This window comes from Sinohyriopsis cumingii, chromosome 14 (assembly GCF_028554795.1).
Source record: "Sinohyriopsis cumingii isolate HCF-2022 chromosome 14, ASM2855479v2, whole genome shotgun sequence".
Lineage (NCBI taxonomy): Eukaryota > Metazoa > Mollusca > Bivalvia > Unionida > Unionidae > Sinohyriopsis > Sinohyriopsis cumingii.
This window is the reverse complement of record NC_142974.1, coordinates 97110625-97124877: the sequence shown is the minus strand read 5'-3', so window position 1 is coordinate 97124877 and position 14253 is coordinate 97110625. Positions and strand designations below refer to the sequence as shown.

General features: G+C 35.1%; 1 protein-coding gene across 3 annotated transcripts in view; it reads right to left on the bottom strand.

Annotated features, from left to right (window-relative positions):
* The window catches only part of LOC149784448 (uncharacterized), an 85011-nt gene that overhangs the window by 56915 nt on the left and 13843 nt on the right, over positions 1-14253 (bottom strand). Inside the window, exons 1-2 of one of the 3 annotated variants that reach the window (XM_089932522.1) lie at positions 5326-6126; positions 2532-2665 (exon numbers count right to left, since the gene is read on the bottom strand). In XM_089932522.1, coding sequence (XP_089788648.1) covers positions 2532-2665; positions 5326-5581 — 390 coding nt within the window. In that variant the 5' untranslated portion in view covers positions 5582-6126. Of the gene's footprint in view, positions 1-2531; positions 2666-5325; positions 6127-14253 lie in introns of those variants that run through there. The other 2 variants (XM_089932524.1, XM_089932525.1) reach the window with 2 other exon arrangements.

Genomic DNA, 14253 nt, shown 5'->3' with positions numbered 1-14253 from the left:
GATGATCCAATTTGTGGACTTTTATGAACTGTTCATGAATTCAGTTCGTGAATTCATTATTTCGTGAACTGACCATTTTCAGTTCATGCACATTCATGAATAATTCATGAACCTTTTGATGAACTTTCATGAATGGTTCTTGAACCAAGTTCATGAACCATTCAAGAACAGTTCATTAATTATTCATGATCATTTTGTAGGGGCGTGACACTTGCAGCTAGGGGAACACATAAAACTTCTGCAACCTTGGGTAAGCTTGCAGTGAATGAATAAACTTGAACAATGAAATTAAACTTAATGTTTTGGCAGAACAGATTTGTTTTCCACTGCATTGCAACTATAAGATTACATTATTTAATCATTAAATATGCAGATTATTTTGTTGGAATGAAGTAAAACTTTGCAATATAATATGATAATAAGGTCCACCAGGAGCAGTTGAGTCTAAAATGCATTTTTGGACAGGGGCCTTCGGACTCCCAGACCCCACTTCACATTTTCAGGGTTTTTTTTGGAAGGAGGGGAACCACAATCATGTCTGATTTTTGAAAGCCCAGATGCTTGTAGCAAGAAATCCAAGCTTGCCACAAGCTAGTAACAAGCTTGCGCAAGCTAATAACAAGCTTGTGTAAGCAAGTAACAAGCTTGTGTATATTTATTGTACTAGGTAAATAAGCTTGTGCAAGCTTGTGCTTGCTTATGACACTATCTTGTTAAATAAGCTTGCACAAGCTTGCAAAAATAAGCTTTTTTGTTGTTGTTGTTCTAGGGTTTAACGCCATTTTTCAGCACAAGATAGGCTATACATGGTGGCCAGTATAACTGGTGGAGGAAGAACACTGGAATACTCAGGAAAGAACCACCGACCCACGAGAAGCTACTGGCAGGCTTTCCCATGTACCCACGCTAGCCAAGCCTTGGACTCGAACCAACGCAGACATGATCCGTGAGATGGCAGTGATCCGTAATGGTGAGCGCTTTAGACCACTCGGCCCCCCCACAAAAAAATAAGCATGTGCAAGCTTGCTGGAATGTTCCAATACAAGCTTGCTGCAAGCTTTATAAATTAGCTTGTGGCAAGCCTGCTGCAAGCTTTAAAACAAGCTTGCAATTTTGGTTTGGGCTGGATCCATATCAAACATGAACAAGCCAATTGCTTTACTACAACAATATTATTTCTGTAGCTTCTGATTTTATTCTGTAAGCCCCTATTTTAAGTGCCATTTCATAAGAATTACAACCAAATCATAAGGGTTTGCAAATCTGTTTTAAAATAAGTTGGGCTAGTGCTAATCTTCATACTTAATCACTTTATCTACCTTTATCAGGCCATTCATGCCCTCTGGGTATGCTGAATACATGAATCTTCATTTAATAATTTACATCCTGTGATACTACAGTAAGTGGTCATTTATAATGTTGCATTTGTGCATGTTATATTACAACTTGACTGCATATTGGGTTAAGCAACAAAATTATCAGCCAATCAAAACATTTTTTAAAAATCTGGTATGATTACTTATGCAGTGTTTTAAATGACCGCATCATATTGTTCTTACTCACCCAGATTCTCACAAACAAATCACCCTTTGATTTGAATTCAATGAGTCAATGCAATGAAATTAACGAAAGGCAAATTCTAACATAAACTAATTAAACGACAGTAATGTATAATTAATCTTTTTAAAATGATCATACAGAAAATAAACTTAAATGTGAAATAATGAAGCAAAACAACCAGGCTAATTAAGGAGTGGTCCGTGTTTTGCATTTAAATGACAAAATGGACACTATGATCATTTAAGAAATAGCTGTCAAATGGGGTGATCTTTTCGGATAAAATGAGTTTACTATATTATTTTCATAAAGAAAGTCATAAAAAGATTCAGAGAAGGAAAATTTATGTGAAAGTGAAAGGAAAATATAGACATAAGCCTGACTCTGTGGCAATAAATGTCAAATATTACAAAACTAAGAGAAAGGAATTTTCAGCCACATTGGGTTGATAATTATCCATTGGAAAGATACGTTACAGTTATTGCAAGCAGGTACAGGCTGGAAATTCAACATGTGTATTTCTCAATGAACTGACAAATTCAGGATTTAATAAAGTATGTCTCATGAGTGTTTTGGATGTCATAAAACTTGTTCATTGCACTATATGTGTGACACCACCCAGCATATGCAAATTATCTTTGAAGTCTGAGATGCTTATAGTTCACTAGGAAAAGCCTTTTGAAATCTAAATGAAAATAAAATGAATTAAAAATATATTAGCTCTCTGGAACACATCCTACACCCACCCCAAATTACGTCATTTGAAGCAATAACTACGTTGCACATTATTTCTTTGGTTATTTTTCTATGAATTAAAATGAATACAAATCTCTGAATCTTAGCAGGAGGTTGAAATTCTTGGACAAGTGAAACTGAAGGTGATACAAAGTAAAACTTTTGACCCACTTGTCCAGGAAAAGTGGTTAAAAACAAAAATGTAATCAAACATTCCTGCACAATAAAAAAATATTAACCTTTTCTAGTTCTGCCCTCCATTCTCGCATCTGCTTTTCTTTTGCCTCTGGGTCATCAAGCATAGGTGAGGTCTCATGCACTTCAGAAGCCATCTCATACGTTGGAGAATTAAGGTTGTCATACAGATGGTCAGCTGAAAGAGACAATATTAAATACATATACAACAATGTTTTAAAGCTTAAAGAGCAAAATGACCTATCATCAAAGCAGAGATAACCACACCTGCGTAAAGCATATAATGTAAACTGGTGTGATGCCTCACATATACACTAGTGACTACTTGTTGGCAGTCAATAGGTACTAGCATAAGCTAGGATTTGACTGACACAGTGCATTGTTAATGGGCATGAAAGACTACATTTTTCTGCAAGGATCATAACTGTTACAAAAATATGATGACTTCTGTGACCATCTGTGTTGAGCCTTTTGTATCTTGGCTAATGGGGTGGTCTCTCAAGACAGGTATTTATATATCAGTAGTCATGTCAATTTCAGTATAAAGGTAGAAAAACAATGCTGCACCAAATTGACCTAACACAAAAATTACCAATATCTAGATAGACAGTTTGGGGGGGGGGGGGAATAACTAACCTTGCAGCATGTACATAGGAGTACTAATAATCAAGAGTAACATGCATACAGTGTACTAATAATCAAGAGTAACATGTACTTAGGAGTACTAATAATCAAGAGTAGCATGTACATAGTGTAAAAGAAACATGTACACAAGGTATTAATAATCAAGAGTAACATGTACACAGTGTACTAATAATCAAGAGTAACATGTACACAGTGTACTAATAATCAAGAGTAACATGTAAACAAGGTACTAATAATCAAGAGTAACATGTATTCAAGGTACTAATAATCAAGAGTAACATGTATACAAGGTATTAATAATCAAGTGTAACATGTATACAAGGTATTAATAATCAAGAGTAACATGTACATAGGGTAATAATAATCAAGAGTAACATGTATACAAGGTACTAATAATCAAGAGTAACATGTATACAAGGTACTAATAATCAAGAGTAACATGTATACAAGGTATTAATAATCAAGAGTAACATGTACACAGTGTACTAATAATCAAGAGTAACATGTACACAGTGTACTAATAATCAAGAGTAACATGTACATAGGGTAATAATAATCAAGAGTAGCATGTACATAGTGTAAGAGTAACATGTACACAAGGTACTAATAATCAAGAGTAACATGTATACAAGGTACTAATAATCAAGAGTAACATGTATACAAGGTATTAATAATCAAGAGTAACATGTATACAAGGTATTAATAATCAAGAGTAACATGTACATAGGGTAATAATAATCAAGAGTAACATGTACATAGGGTATTAATAATCAAGAGTAACATGTACATAGGGTAATAATAATCAAGAGTAACATGTATACAAGGTATTAATAATCAAGAGTAACATGTACATAGGGTAATAACAATCAAGAGTAACATGTACATAGGGTATTAATAATCAAGAGTAACATGTACATAGGGTATTAATAATCAAGAGTAACATGTACATAGGGTAATAATAATCAAGAGTAACATGTACATAGGGTAATAACAATCAAGAGTGTGTGTGTGATTTGGATTTTTAACGTAGGTTTAACAATTTTTCAGTCATATCGCTAAGATGTTTGCAGTGTGACAGTTTATAGTGATGTCTAGCACTGGGGCATCAAGCCACAGACATGTAGCATGATGCCCCACCCAGTCACATTATCCTGACACCGGGCCGACCAGTCCTAGCACTAACCTCTTAATGCTGAGCACTAAGCGAGGCAGCTGTTAGAGCCATGTTTATAAGCCTTTGGTATGACTCGGCCAGGGATCAAACCCACGACATCTTGCATCCAAGGTGGACACTCTAATAATCAAAAGTAACATGTACACAGGGTACTAATAATGAAGAGTAACATGTACACAGGGTACTAATAATTGAGCTAATATCTATAAAAGAACCAAGAAGTTGTGCTTTGTTTTTTAACAGCAATTTCAACACATCATTGGCTGTATCATGTGAATGACAGTGGGAGTTAAATGCCTTTCCCAAGGAGACACCAGGCAGCCAAGCAGGAGTGGCCTGAGATAGTACCAATCCCGTCACTCTTACGTTACAAGTATGATGCTCAAACAACTGACTCCCAAACCAAAAAGTAGAAGAAAGATGTTCCCAGCATTCATAATACTAGATCTCATTATCTATTTTAAATTAAACTATTTTTATCTATTATGTGTAACAAACTCCAAACCATATAGACCCATATGTCATCCCCAAATGTGCACACTGATCAAATCAAAGTCTTTGATAAATCATACAAAGAATAAATGGTGTGACCTATAATATGCTTGTGTATTATGATGACAGTTATGTGGCCCATACTGTACTTGTGTGTGTATTAGTGACTGATGCTGGTGCATTATGGTGACAGATCTGAGACCCTAACTATGCTGGTGCATTATGGTAACAGATCTGAGACTCATACTATGATGGTGCATTATGGTGACAGATCTGAGACTCTAACTATGCTGGTGCATTATGGTGACAGATCTGAGCCCCATACTATGCTGGTGCATTATGGTGATGGATCTGACACCCATACCATGGTGGTACATTATGAAAACAGATATGTGAACCATATTATACTAGTGCATTAATGATGACAGAAAACTGACCATAATACGCTGACAGACCTGCTGGTCTTCACTGCTTGCAAGAGAACCTTACACACAATAAAATACAAATATGAAATAGGATACTTATACCTTCACAGTCACTATCCTCAGTTGTTCTAGTTTCTCCAAATATATCATCCTCAATATATCCCTCAGCATCATGAACATGACCATCATCTGATGATAGCGAGCCTGAGCGATTGTGAACTAATTGCAGAAATCTTGCATAGTTCTTTGCTGAGCTAATTTTAGGCTTGTATTCCTCTAACTCCAAGTCCCTATTTTGAATCATAACCTGAGGTTCAGGTATTTTCTTTGATTTTTTCTTTTTACCTTTATCAGTCATGATGAATTGTGTACATGCAAATCTGCCATAAAATTAAAACTGATGCTAACAGGTTTTTTGTAAGATCTTAATCCATTTCAAGTTTCCAATCCTGATTAAACACCCAAGTCCATGACAAGAACATGCAAGTCCACTAATGCAACCTTTTTCTTCCAATCTGGTCAAAACGGTTTTATCCAAATCTTCTGACTTGAAGAAAACAAATCTTCCATACTCCCCATGTTTGGAATACCTTACACTAGGACTATAAGGCAAACAAGTCTAGGAAATAACCTCAGTAGTGAATCATCAGTCAAAATATACATGCAAATTCACTATAATAGTCAGCAAAATAAACTCCCATGTATGTAGCCCTTTTCAACTAAATTTCTTGCATCAATTTATATTATATACATGTACCACATCTTTTTATCAATCCTGAAAACAAAGAAATCCACACTTTTAAATTTAAACATAAAACCACACAAATTCAGACTGCAACAATCATATACATTTCATAGGTCAATATAAACTATTCAGAGAGAGTATATGTAAGATATATCCAATGCATGTTACTGGCGAGGTCAAAATAGATCAGTCCATAATTTCATATGCCACGTCATATGATAGATGTAAGTCCTGATAGCTTACCTGACTGGTAATCATGTTTACATTGTATCAGTGCCCAGGTGTATATTTGCATCAGTGTACAAGCACTGCTATGCTGGCAAATAAATTGACTGTTGTCAATTACAGGAAATGAAAAGATCGACAGCGCAAGATGTTAATCTGGCTTGTTCATCACTAGACAATCCTATTATAGTTATATTTAGTATGAACAGTAATATGCATATCAGAGTGGCTTTTATCATCAGACTAAGGTATAATACGTAATAACTGTCATAAAAGGGAATCAAGACTTTCTAAAGTGATTTGTCTGCTTTCAAAAATGGGCGATTTTTATGGCTCATCATGTATGAAATATTGCTCAAAGGGACAACAATAAAATGTTTCCAAATCCCAAAGTAAAACAGTGGAGTCCATTAATCTGCACATTTTTGTTCCCATAATCAAATGAATAAACAAGAATATCCAGTGCAACAAATCACTTCAAAATACCAGACCATATGTGTTTCCACAAACTGTTATTCAGATACTGAGATATGGAGGCAAACTGAGTCCTAACAAACAAGTCTTTGTTGTATTTAAAAGTCTACACTTTAAAATTACTGTAATTGACTCCTAATTTTTCTTCTCTTTAATGTGTATGGGTCAAGTCCCCATTTAAACAAGAGTCCCTTGAAGGGGCTGATGCTTCACTGATTAAAAACTCAACAAATCTTCCTTTCCAGCTCCTTTTGTTAAAATTATGAAGCCAGGACTCTGAATTCGCCTATACCCCTCGTGAAAATACAATGGACTGTCCTTTAAAACCTGTGATTTTGGTGTTTCTGGAAACCTGTTATTACACCCTATGCACATACAAACCAAATTAATGTTATTGCAGCTGGATGAGTGCACTGAAAATCTAGTATGCCAAGTGAATGAGGTCAACAATACTAAATATGATAGGAACATAGAAGGAGATTAGCTGTCTCATTGTGAATAGAGAACAAGTAATTCAGTAATTAATAAAATCAGTCCAAATGAATACAAAACCAAGTATCCAACCAAACCAAATTGTCTGCTTAAATTTTAAAATATAGTTATTCATACCACACAAAAGTTATGATCCACCCACATTCCAGTTTCAACATTCAAGTCCTAAAATACTAATGAGATTCAAGTTATCTGAAGAGAGCAATGATTTATATATTATCTCATCTAAGAGTAAGTGACCATGTGCTACAACTATATTGTCTTAAACTAAGAAACAGAAATGTGCCAAAACCATGATTTTGTAAAATTCAATAAAAATTTATTTCCTTATAATACAAAGTAAAAACTCAAAAGAACTTAAACTATTGTGAATTAAATGCCCAAACAGTCCTAACAGTTCTATCACAAGTCCAAAAATATAAAGCATAATGAATGAATTCCACTGAATATGCTGATGTGCAAATACCCTTGAATGTGCTAACATGCCAATCACAATTATACAATACAAAATGTCTGTGAATGCATTCACATTTACCGTATATACTTGTGTCTAAGCCGACCACCAAACTGAACAGGTTTAAACACTAAAAAGTACATGACCTGTGTATAAGCCAATTAACAACTCCGAGGCATGTTAAGATGGAAGAGGTAAGTTCTAAATGCATTTATTTAGGCAAACTTGTATTTAAAAAAATTACATGTATACTTATCTCAAGGTTGGCATGCATGATTATTAAAAAGAAATGGTATAAACTTGTTTGAAAAGTAATTTATTTAATTTTCTTTTTTGTTTCGGAAATAATGCTTTGAAAATTATGCTAATACCGTAAAAGCGGAGTTGTAGTTTGCTTTGATGTAAGCGACCTTACACCATACCTGACAACTTTCACACTGGGAGGCAAAAAAACTCCTGATTTGTGGCTTCACTCAACGCCTACCGATTCCATAATATCTTCTGATTTTTGCAAAGAACTACTGAATATTACAGTATGTCTTCGATTTTCATTTCTTCTAAACAAGAAAAGTCCTACATGTTCTGTTGTATCACCAGTGAATCATTGTGGTGACAAAAGAAAGAATAACTTTACTATAAAGCATTCGCTTTTTCACTAAATAGAATGTTAAGTTTAGACATTATTCACATAAATTAATGATTATTTTTACCTCTACAATAATACAAAAAATAAAAAAATAAATCAGAACAAAAAGATACACCACAATAAAAAAATCGTCCACAATTAATTTCAATCCAATAATGATCACTATGAATGCTTTAACTCCATTCCCACGAAAGAAACTTGCACAAGTGAACACCTGGCATTTTTATAACGTAAAAAACCTATGTTAAACTGATAGAGTTAACAGTTATAATTCCCTCTTATCACAAGCCAGTTTCAGGATTTTAATGATTAACTGGCCTGTATTGCTGTCGCAAAATGAGAGACAAATTCGCTGACTATCAACACAGGAGACACCGAAACATCAAGCTTTCCAATGTGTGGAAAGTTACGTTTGTTCAAATAAAACACAAAACTAAAATTGACTAATGTTGATCTTAGTTGATCTCTATGAGAATTTTAGCCTTTATTATTACCCCTCTTTGTGAACATGTAAATTATGATGGTTATGTGACTTGCACAAATAAACATGCATACCTTTTTAAAAATATTACCTCAATTTGTAGGATCGCTTACATCACTGAAAATGAGTAACTCGTGAGTGCGTGATTCAACATAAATGAAACAGCTGTTTAGGACTAGCTGAAATGTTACATGCAAGAATGCAATTTGGTCGAAACAATAAAGCAAAATCTGCATCTATGTTTGGGAATAAGTAAGGATTTAAGTGATGCTATGCACACTTTGCAGTGTTTAAGTACTGTACAGTATGGTCTCCCTGGTAAACTCAACTGGCCCACGAATTATGAAGTCTGTATTTACCATTATTTAACAATTGTTGGGTCACCGAAAATTACTTTTTTACATGCCTATATCTTAGGACATGGAAGAAACTATTGTTTTGTGCCCCAAGATGTATAGCCATTACAGCAGTCAACAAAAAGACCTAAAAACAGTCAAGTTTACAAACTGGGCCGCAGATAAGCCAACACCCCCATTAGCCTGGCCTTAATTTTTTCCTAAATTATTCAGATTATATGCGAGTATATATGGTATCTCAAAATAGTGATTTACGTGGAAAATATTAATGAGCACTTTATCACTCAAGTGAATAATTTAAATAAATAAATCCTCTCAAATATTAACTAAAAACTGACTTCTCTAAAGACTGATGTTAAAATAGGAACGAGTAATTCTATTTACTGCTTCCTTATATAAACACCCAAGTCCCACAATGAGGACCATGATGAAGATTACAAATTCATTTCTCAAACATTCCAAGTTGACAACAAGATCTGGAATTTCCAAACCTAATGTCACAAAATCAGAAACCAGCAAACATGTTTACCTCCAGTAGTAATGATCTTAAAACATACATGTAATCTAAAATCAAAGAGTTTTGTCTGGTAGGCCCTCAATTCCCAACCAAGGTCAATCACACAATACAAATTAAATACATATAACAGCATGGAATGCAAGACTGTTGTAAATATCATTTAAAAACTTTGTCAGTAATTATATTTGTATCTTTTACCATAATGTTTACACACAATGCATGTTCTAGTGTAGTGCACAGTCATAAAACGTTGTTCATTCAAGTTTGTATCAGCATGAAAATTCTGATTTCACCAGTCAAAAGTTACTCTTGTTGTTATAGGGTTTAACGCCATTTTTCAGCACACGATAGGCTATACGAGGCAGCCAGTATTAATGGTGGAGGAAGAACTTGGGAAAACCCCGGAAAGAACCACCGACCCACAAGAAGCTACTTGCAAGCTTTCTCACATACCTACATTGGCCGAATCCGCCATTCAAATGTAGACCAGCAGTTAGTTAATGAAATCTTGAACTATATATATATATATATATACACACACACACACATAGAGATTTGCTGGTTCTATACCAGTTTTAATTAAATCTAAAAGCTACTTCCCTTTATATATATATATATATATATATATATATATATATATATATATATATATATATATATATATATATATATATATATTGAAAGCTTTGAATATATTATAAATACTGCAATATATAAAGGCAAGTAAATATTACAATCATGTCCAACTGATTTAAATTTATCCACTGTGTGTTTCACTTTTATACAGTCAGGGCACTGTAAGTAACAATTACCAATCAGTCATCAGATATGCAGCTACATGTATATACTATCCAATGTCTGGTCTACATATGTGACTCATGTGACTCAATGACCTGTAAACACAGCAGAGCAGAGACCTCAGGTGATCAAGTAGTTAGAACTAGCAGCATGACAACCCTTAATTAAATAATGCTGACTAATCTATGACAATTTTGACATTTGTCCATACTAGGAGTCCAAGAGGCTGAAACCTTTCACAAATCAGAACATTCTGAAAAATTGACTAGGGCAGGATACATACATATGAATTCAAATGTCATTACTCTACCTTCAGTACTTTTTGTTAAGTTATGCCAACAACATTATTAAAAGGGTTAAATATTTGTGTGATTACTTCGGAACAACATTTTCTAGAGGACACTGAAATATTTTACACTGCGATGTGGGTCCATTTAGGTTGGTACATTCATCCTTGCTAGCCAAGGTTCCTATCTGTACCTTGGCAGATCAAACAGACATTTTAGTGCTGTGTCCTAGTGATATCAATTGGATGTCATGAGTTGCTTCCCTAAGTATGTAATGCCAACTAACCAATAGCATGTAACAGAATGTATTGTACATTGGCCAAAAATGGTGGAGGTAATTGTCCTAAAAATTATGCTTTCTTACTTTAACAAAGTATGACTACGTACCAGAAGGAAGCCATTACAGCTGTATTTGAGTGAAAGGTATTTGAAGAAACACAGATTGGCAGTGCAAAACTGCTTATTTATCAGTCCATTCAAGCTGTGTGCTCCCCTTGTCTCAATCATGTAGGAAAAGTGTTCAAATTTGAACAATTCTGATTGGATGCAGTGGCTTGTTGCTGCATCCAATGAAATTCACAGACCCAAAGCACAGGAAGATCTGCTCAATATGCTAAGGTGTAGATAGGGTTATCATATCAGAACCTTGGCCAGCAAAGATGATGTACACTGGGAGGTGGGGCCCATTTAAACTGAGACTGGAACTTCTTCAAATCAACAGGGACATCTAAAAACATCCCAGCAACTGATCTGGGACTACCGCCCAGTTTCTAATCTCCCATTCGTATAAAAAAATCTTAGAAAAGGTTGTTCTATCCCAGCTTGTATCTCATCTAAATTCAAACAGTCTTTTTAGCAATGTACAATCTGCATATCGCCCTTACCAAAGTACTGAAACTACTCTTCTAAAAGTAGTTAATGACATTCTCTCTGCGTTGGATAGCGGAAAGATTACAGTTCTCACCCTCCTCAATTTGTCTGCAGCATTTGACACAATAGACCATGATATATTACTTCACCATCTCCAGCATGTACTTGGCATTCATGATACAGCCTTACTATGGTTGAAGTCCTACTTGGTCAACAGGACACAAATTGTATCTGCAAATGGAATACACTCCAGCCCAGTTGATCTATGTTGTGGTGTTCCACAGGGGTCTGTTTTTGGACCTGTTCTCTTTGTTCTGTACACTCAGTCGCTCTCAAGTGTCATAGATCATCATCCAGTGTCTCACCAATTGTATGCTGATGACACCCAAATATACAAATCTAGCCACCCAACTGATGCTACCATCCACGGTGTAGAAAGGTGCATTTCTGATGTGAAATCATGGATGACATGTTACAAGCTGCAGATGAATGATGATAAAACTGAGGCCATTCTGATCACAACACAAAGACGTTCTCATTAACATCCTTTACCTCAAACAATAAATATCAGCAACACCAACATTAAATTCACACAATCAGTACAAAACCTAGGTGTTACTCTGGACAGTACTCTCACACTGCACCAACATGTCATGAACATATGCAAGGCTGCATATCTTGAGCTGAGACGCATCAACTCAATTCGCAAATATCTTTCAGTTGATGCCAATAAAGCACTTGTGTGTTCATTAGTACTTTCAAGACTGGACTATTGTAACTCAATTCTGTCTGGTTCATCTCAATATCTGCTTCAGAAATTTCAAAAGTTCAAAACACAGCTGCTCGGATCATACTTAGAGTACCACGATCTGAGCACACCTCTCCACTGCTCTGTACCCTACACTGGCTATCCATTTGATCCAGAATCAAACACAAAATTTGTTCTCTGTGCTACGTTTCACAGTCGGACTCTAGTCCAACATACCTATCCGACCTCACCCATGTGTACACACCAGCAAGATACTTACGCTCCTCTTTGGACAATCGTATACTCATTATTCCAAGTATGAAAACAAAGTCAAATGGACAGCGTTCTTTTGCATACCAGGGCCCAGCAACATGGAATGAATTGCCCACTGAACTTAGACACAAAGACACAGTGATCACATTTAAGAAGGCTCTCAAAACTCACTTATTTTGATTGCAAGAACAAACTTAAAGACCTAATAATGTTTCCTACCTTAAATATTCTCAGCATGTTCTTTAATGTTTTCTAATTTCATGGTGTTTGTTTTTGTAATCGTATCATTATATCTTTTTTATCTTATAGGTGTTGTCTAATGTTGTAAAGCGCTTAGAGCTTCTGCTTCTAAAGATTAGGCGCTATACAAAGTGCTCATTATTATTATTATCTATAAATCACCATAAATCTCCTGTGAAAAATTTATATGCTATGTGTTTTATATTCTGGTTGATTAGCCATCCCAAACTCTGTATGTTTCTTGCCAACCTATTATTTTTACTATGCACCTTGTATGGCTCCTGGCTGATCCTGGTAATAGAATGTAACTACTTTGTCTGTGAAGAACATTCTGACTATCCACCATGCAATACATAGATCATATTTTTTTCTTGTAAATGCCAGTACATTATAACTTTGTGCAGTAATAACAAAATAATAAATACTATTCAATAAAATATTCGCATGCTTTAATAAGACCACATCCCAATGTTTTGATCAATAAACTGTAAACTCTAATTACTTTTGTCTCAATTGTACCATGATCTGTTTCTGAAGTTACTAATGCTTCAAAACTCTGACAACAGTCATTTCTCAGAACCTGCACTGTGTATATCCAAGGGTTAAATCAGAGTCAACAAGAGTACTGTAAATGGTACATCATATGCATGCAATGAGGTGAATAGTATTCCATTTATTATACAAGGGAATGCACTACAACACACTTCAGAAGCAAAATGGTCAAATAACAGCCCACGATTTTCCTAGACACTACTTAAAACATTTGCAAAGCTGACAAACATAAAATAATTCAGGTTCAGAAACCTAAAGCTGCCATCTGACTAGAAATCTGATAGGTAGGGTTTAGCTTGACCCAAATTATGACAAAATAAGTTAAAAACAAGAGTCCCTCAAAGGGACTGATAGTCTACTTTACAAAAAAATTTTTTAGCAGAATTTTAAAATCTTTCTTCCTTTCAATGCTGAGTGTTAAAACCATCTTCATTACATGTTGGTGTAATGACAGCATACTGTCGAGAGTGACTTCCAGGTTTTGTACTGAGTGTAAATATAATGTTGATATTGTTGATACTTATTGTTTGAGGTAAAGGATATGAATGCAAAAGTCATTATGTGGCAATCAGGATGGCTTCAGTTTTATTGTCAGTTACCTGCAGCTCATTACATGTCATCCATGACTTCACATAGGAAATGCAACTCTCTACACCTTGGATGGTAGCCTCAACATCAGCCAGATACCTAGACAGGTATATTCAAGCATCATCAGTGTACTGTTGGATGTCGACCTATGATATTTGTTGAGTGGCTGAGTGTATAGAATGAAAAGAACTTGGCTGAGTAGACAGCCTTGTGGAACACCAAAATGTAGATCTACTGGGCTGGAATGTTTTCCATTTACAGATACAATTTGTGTTGTGTTGACT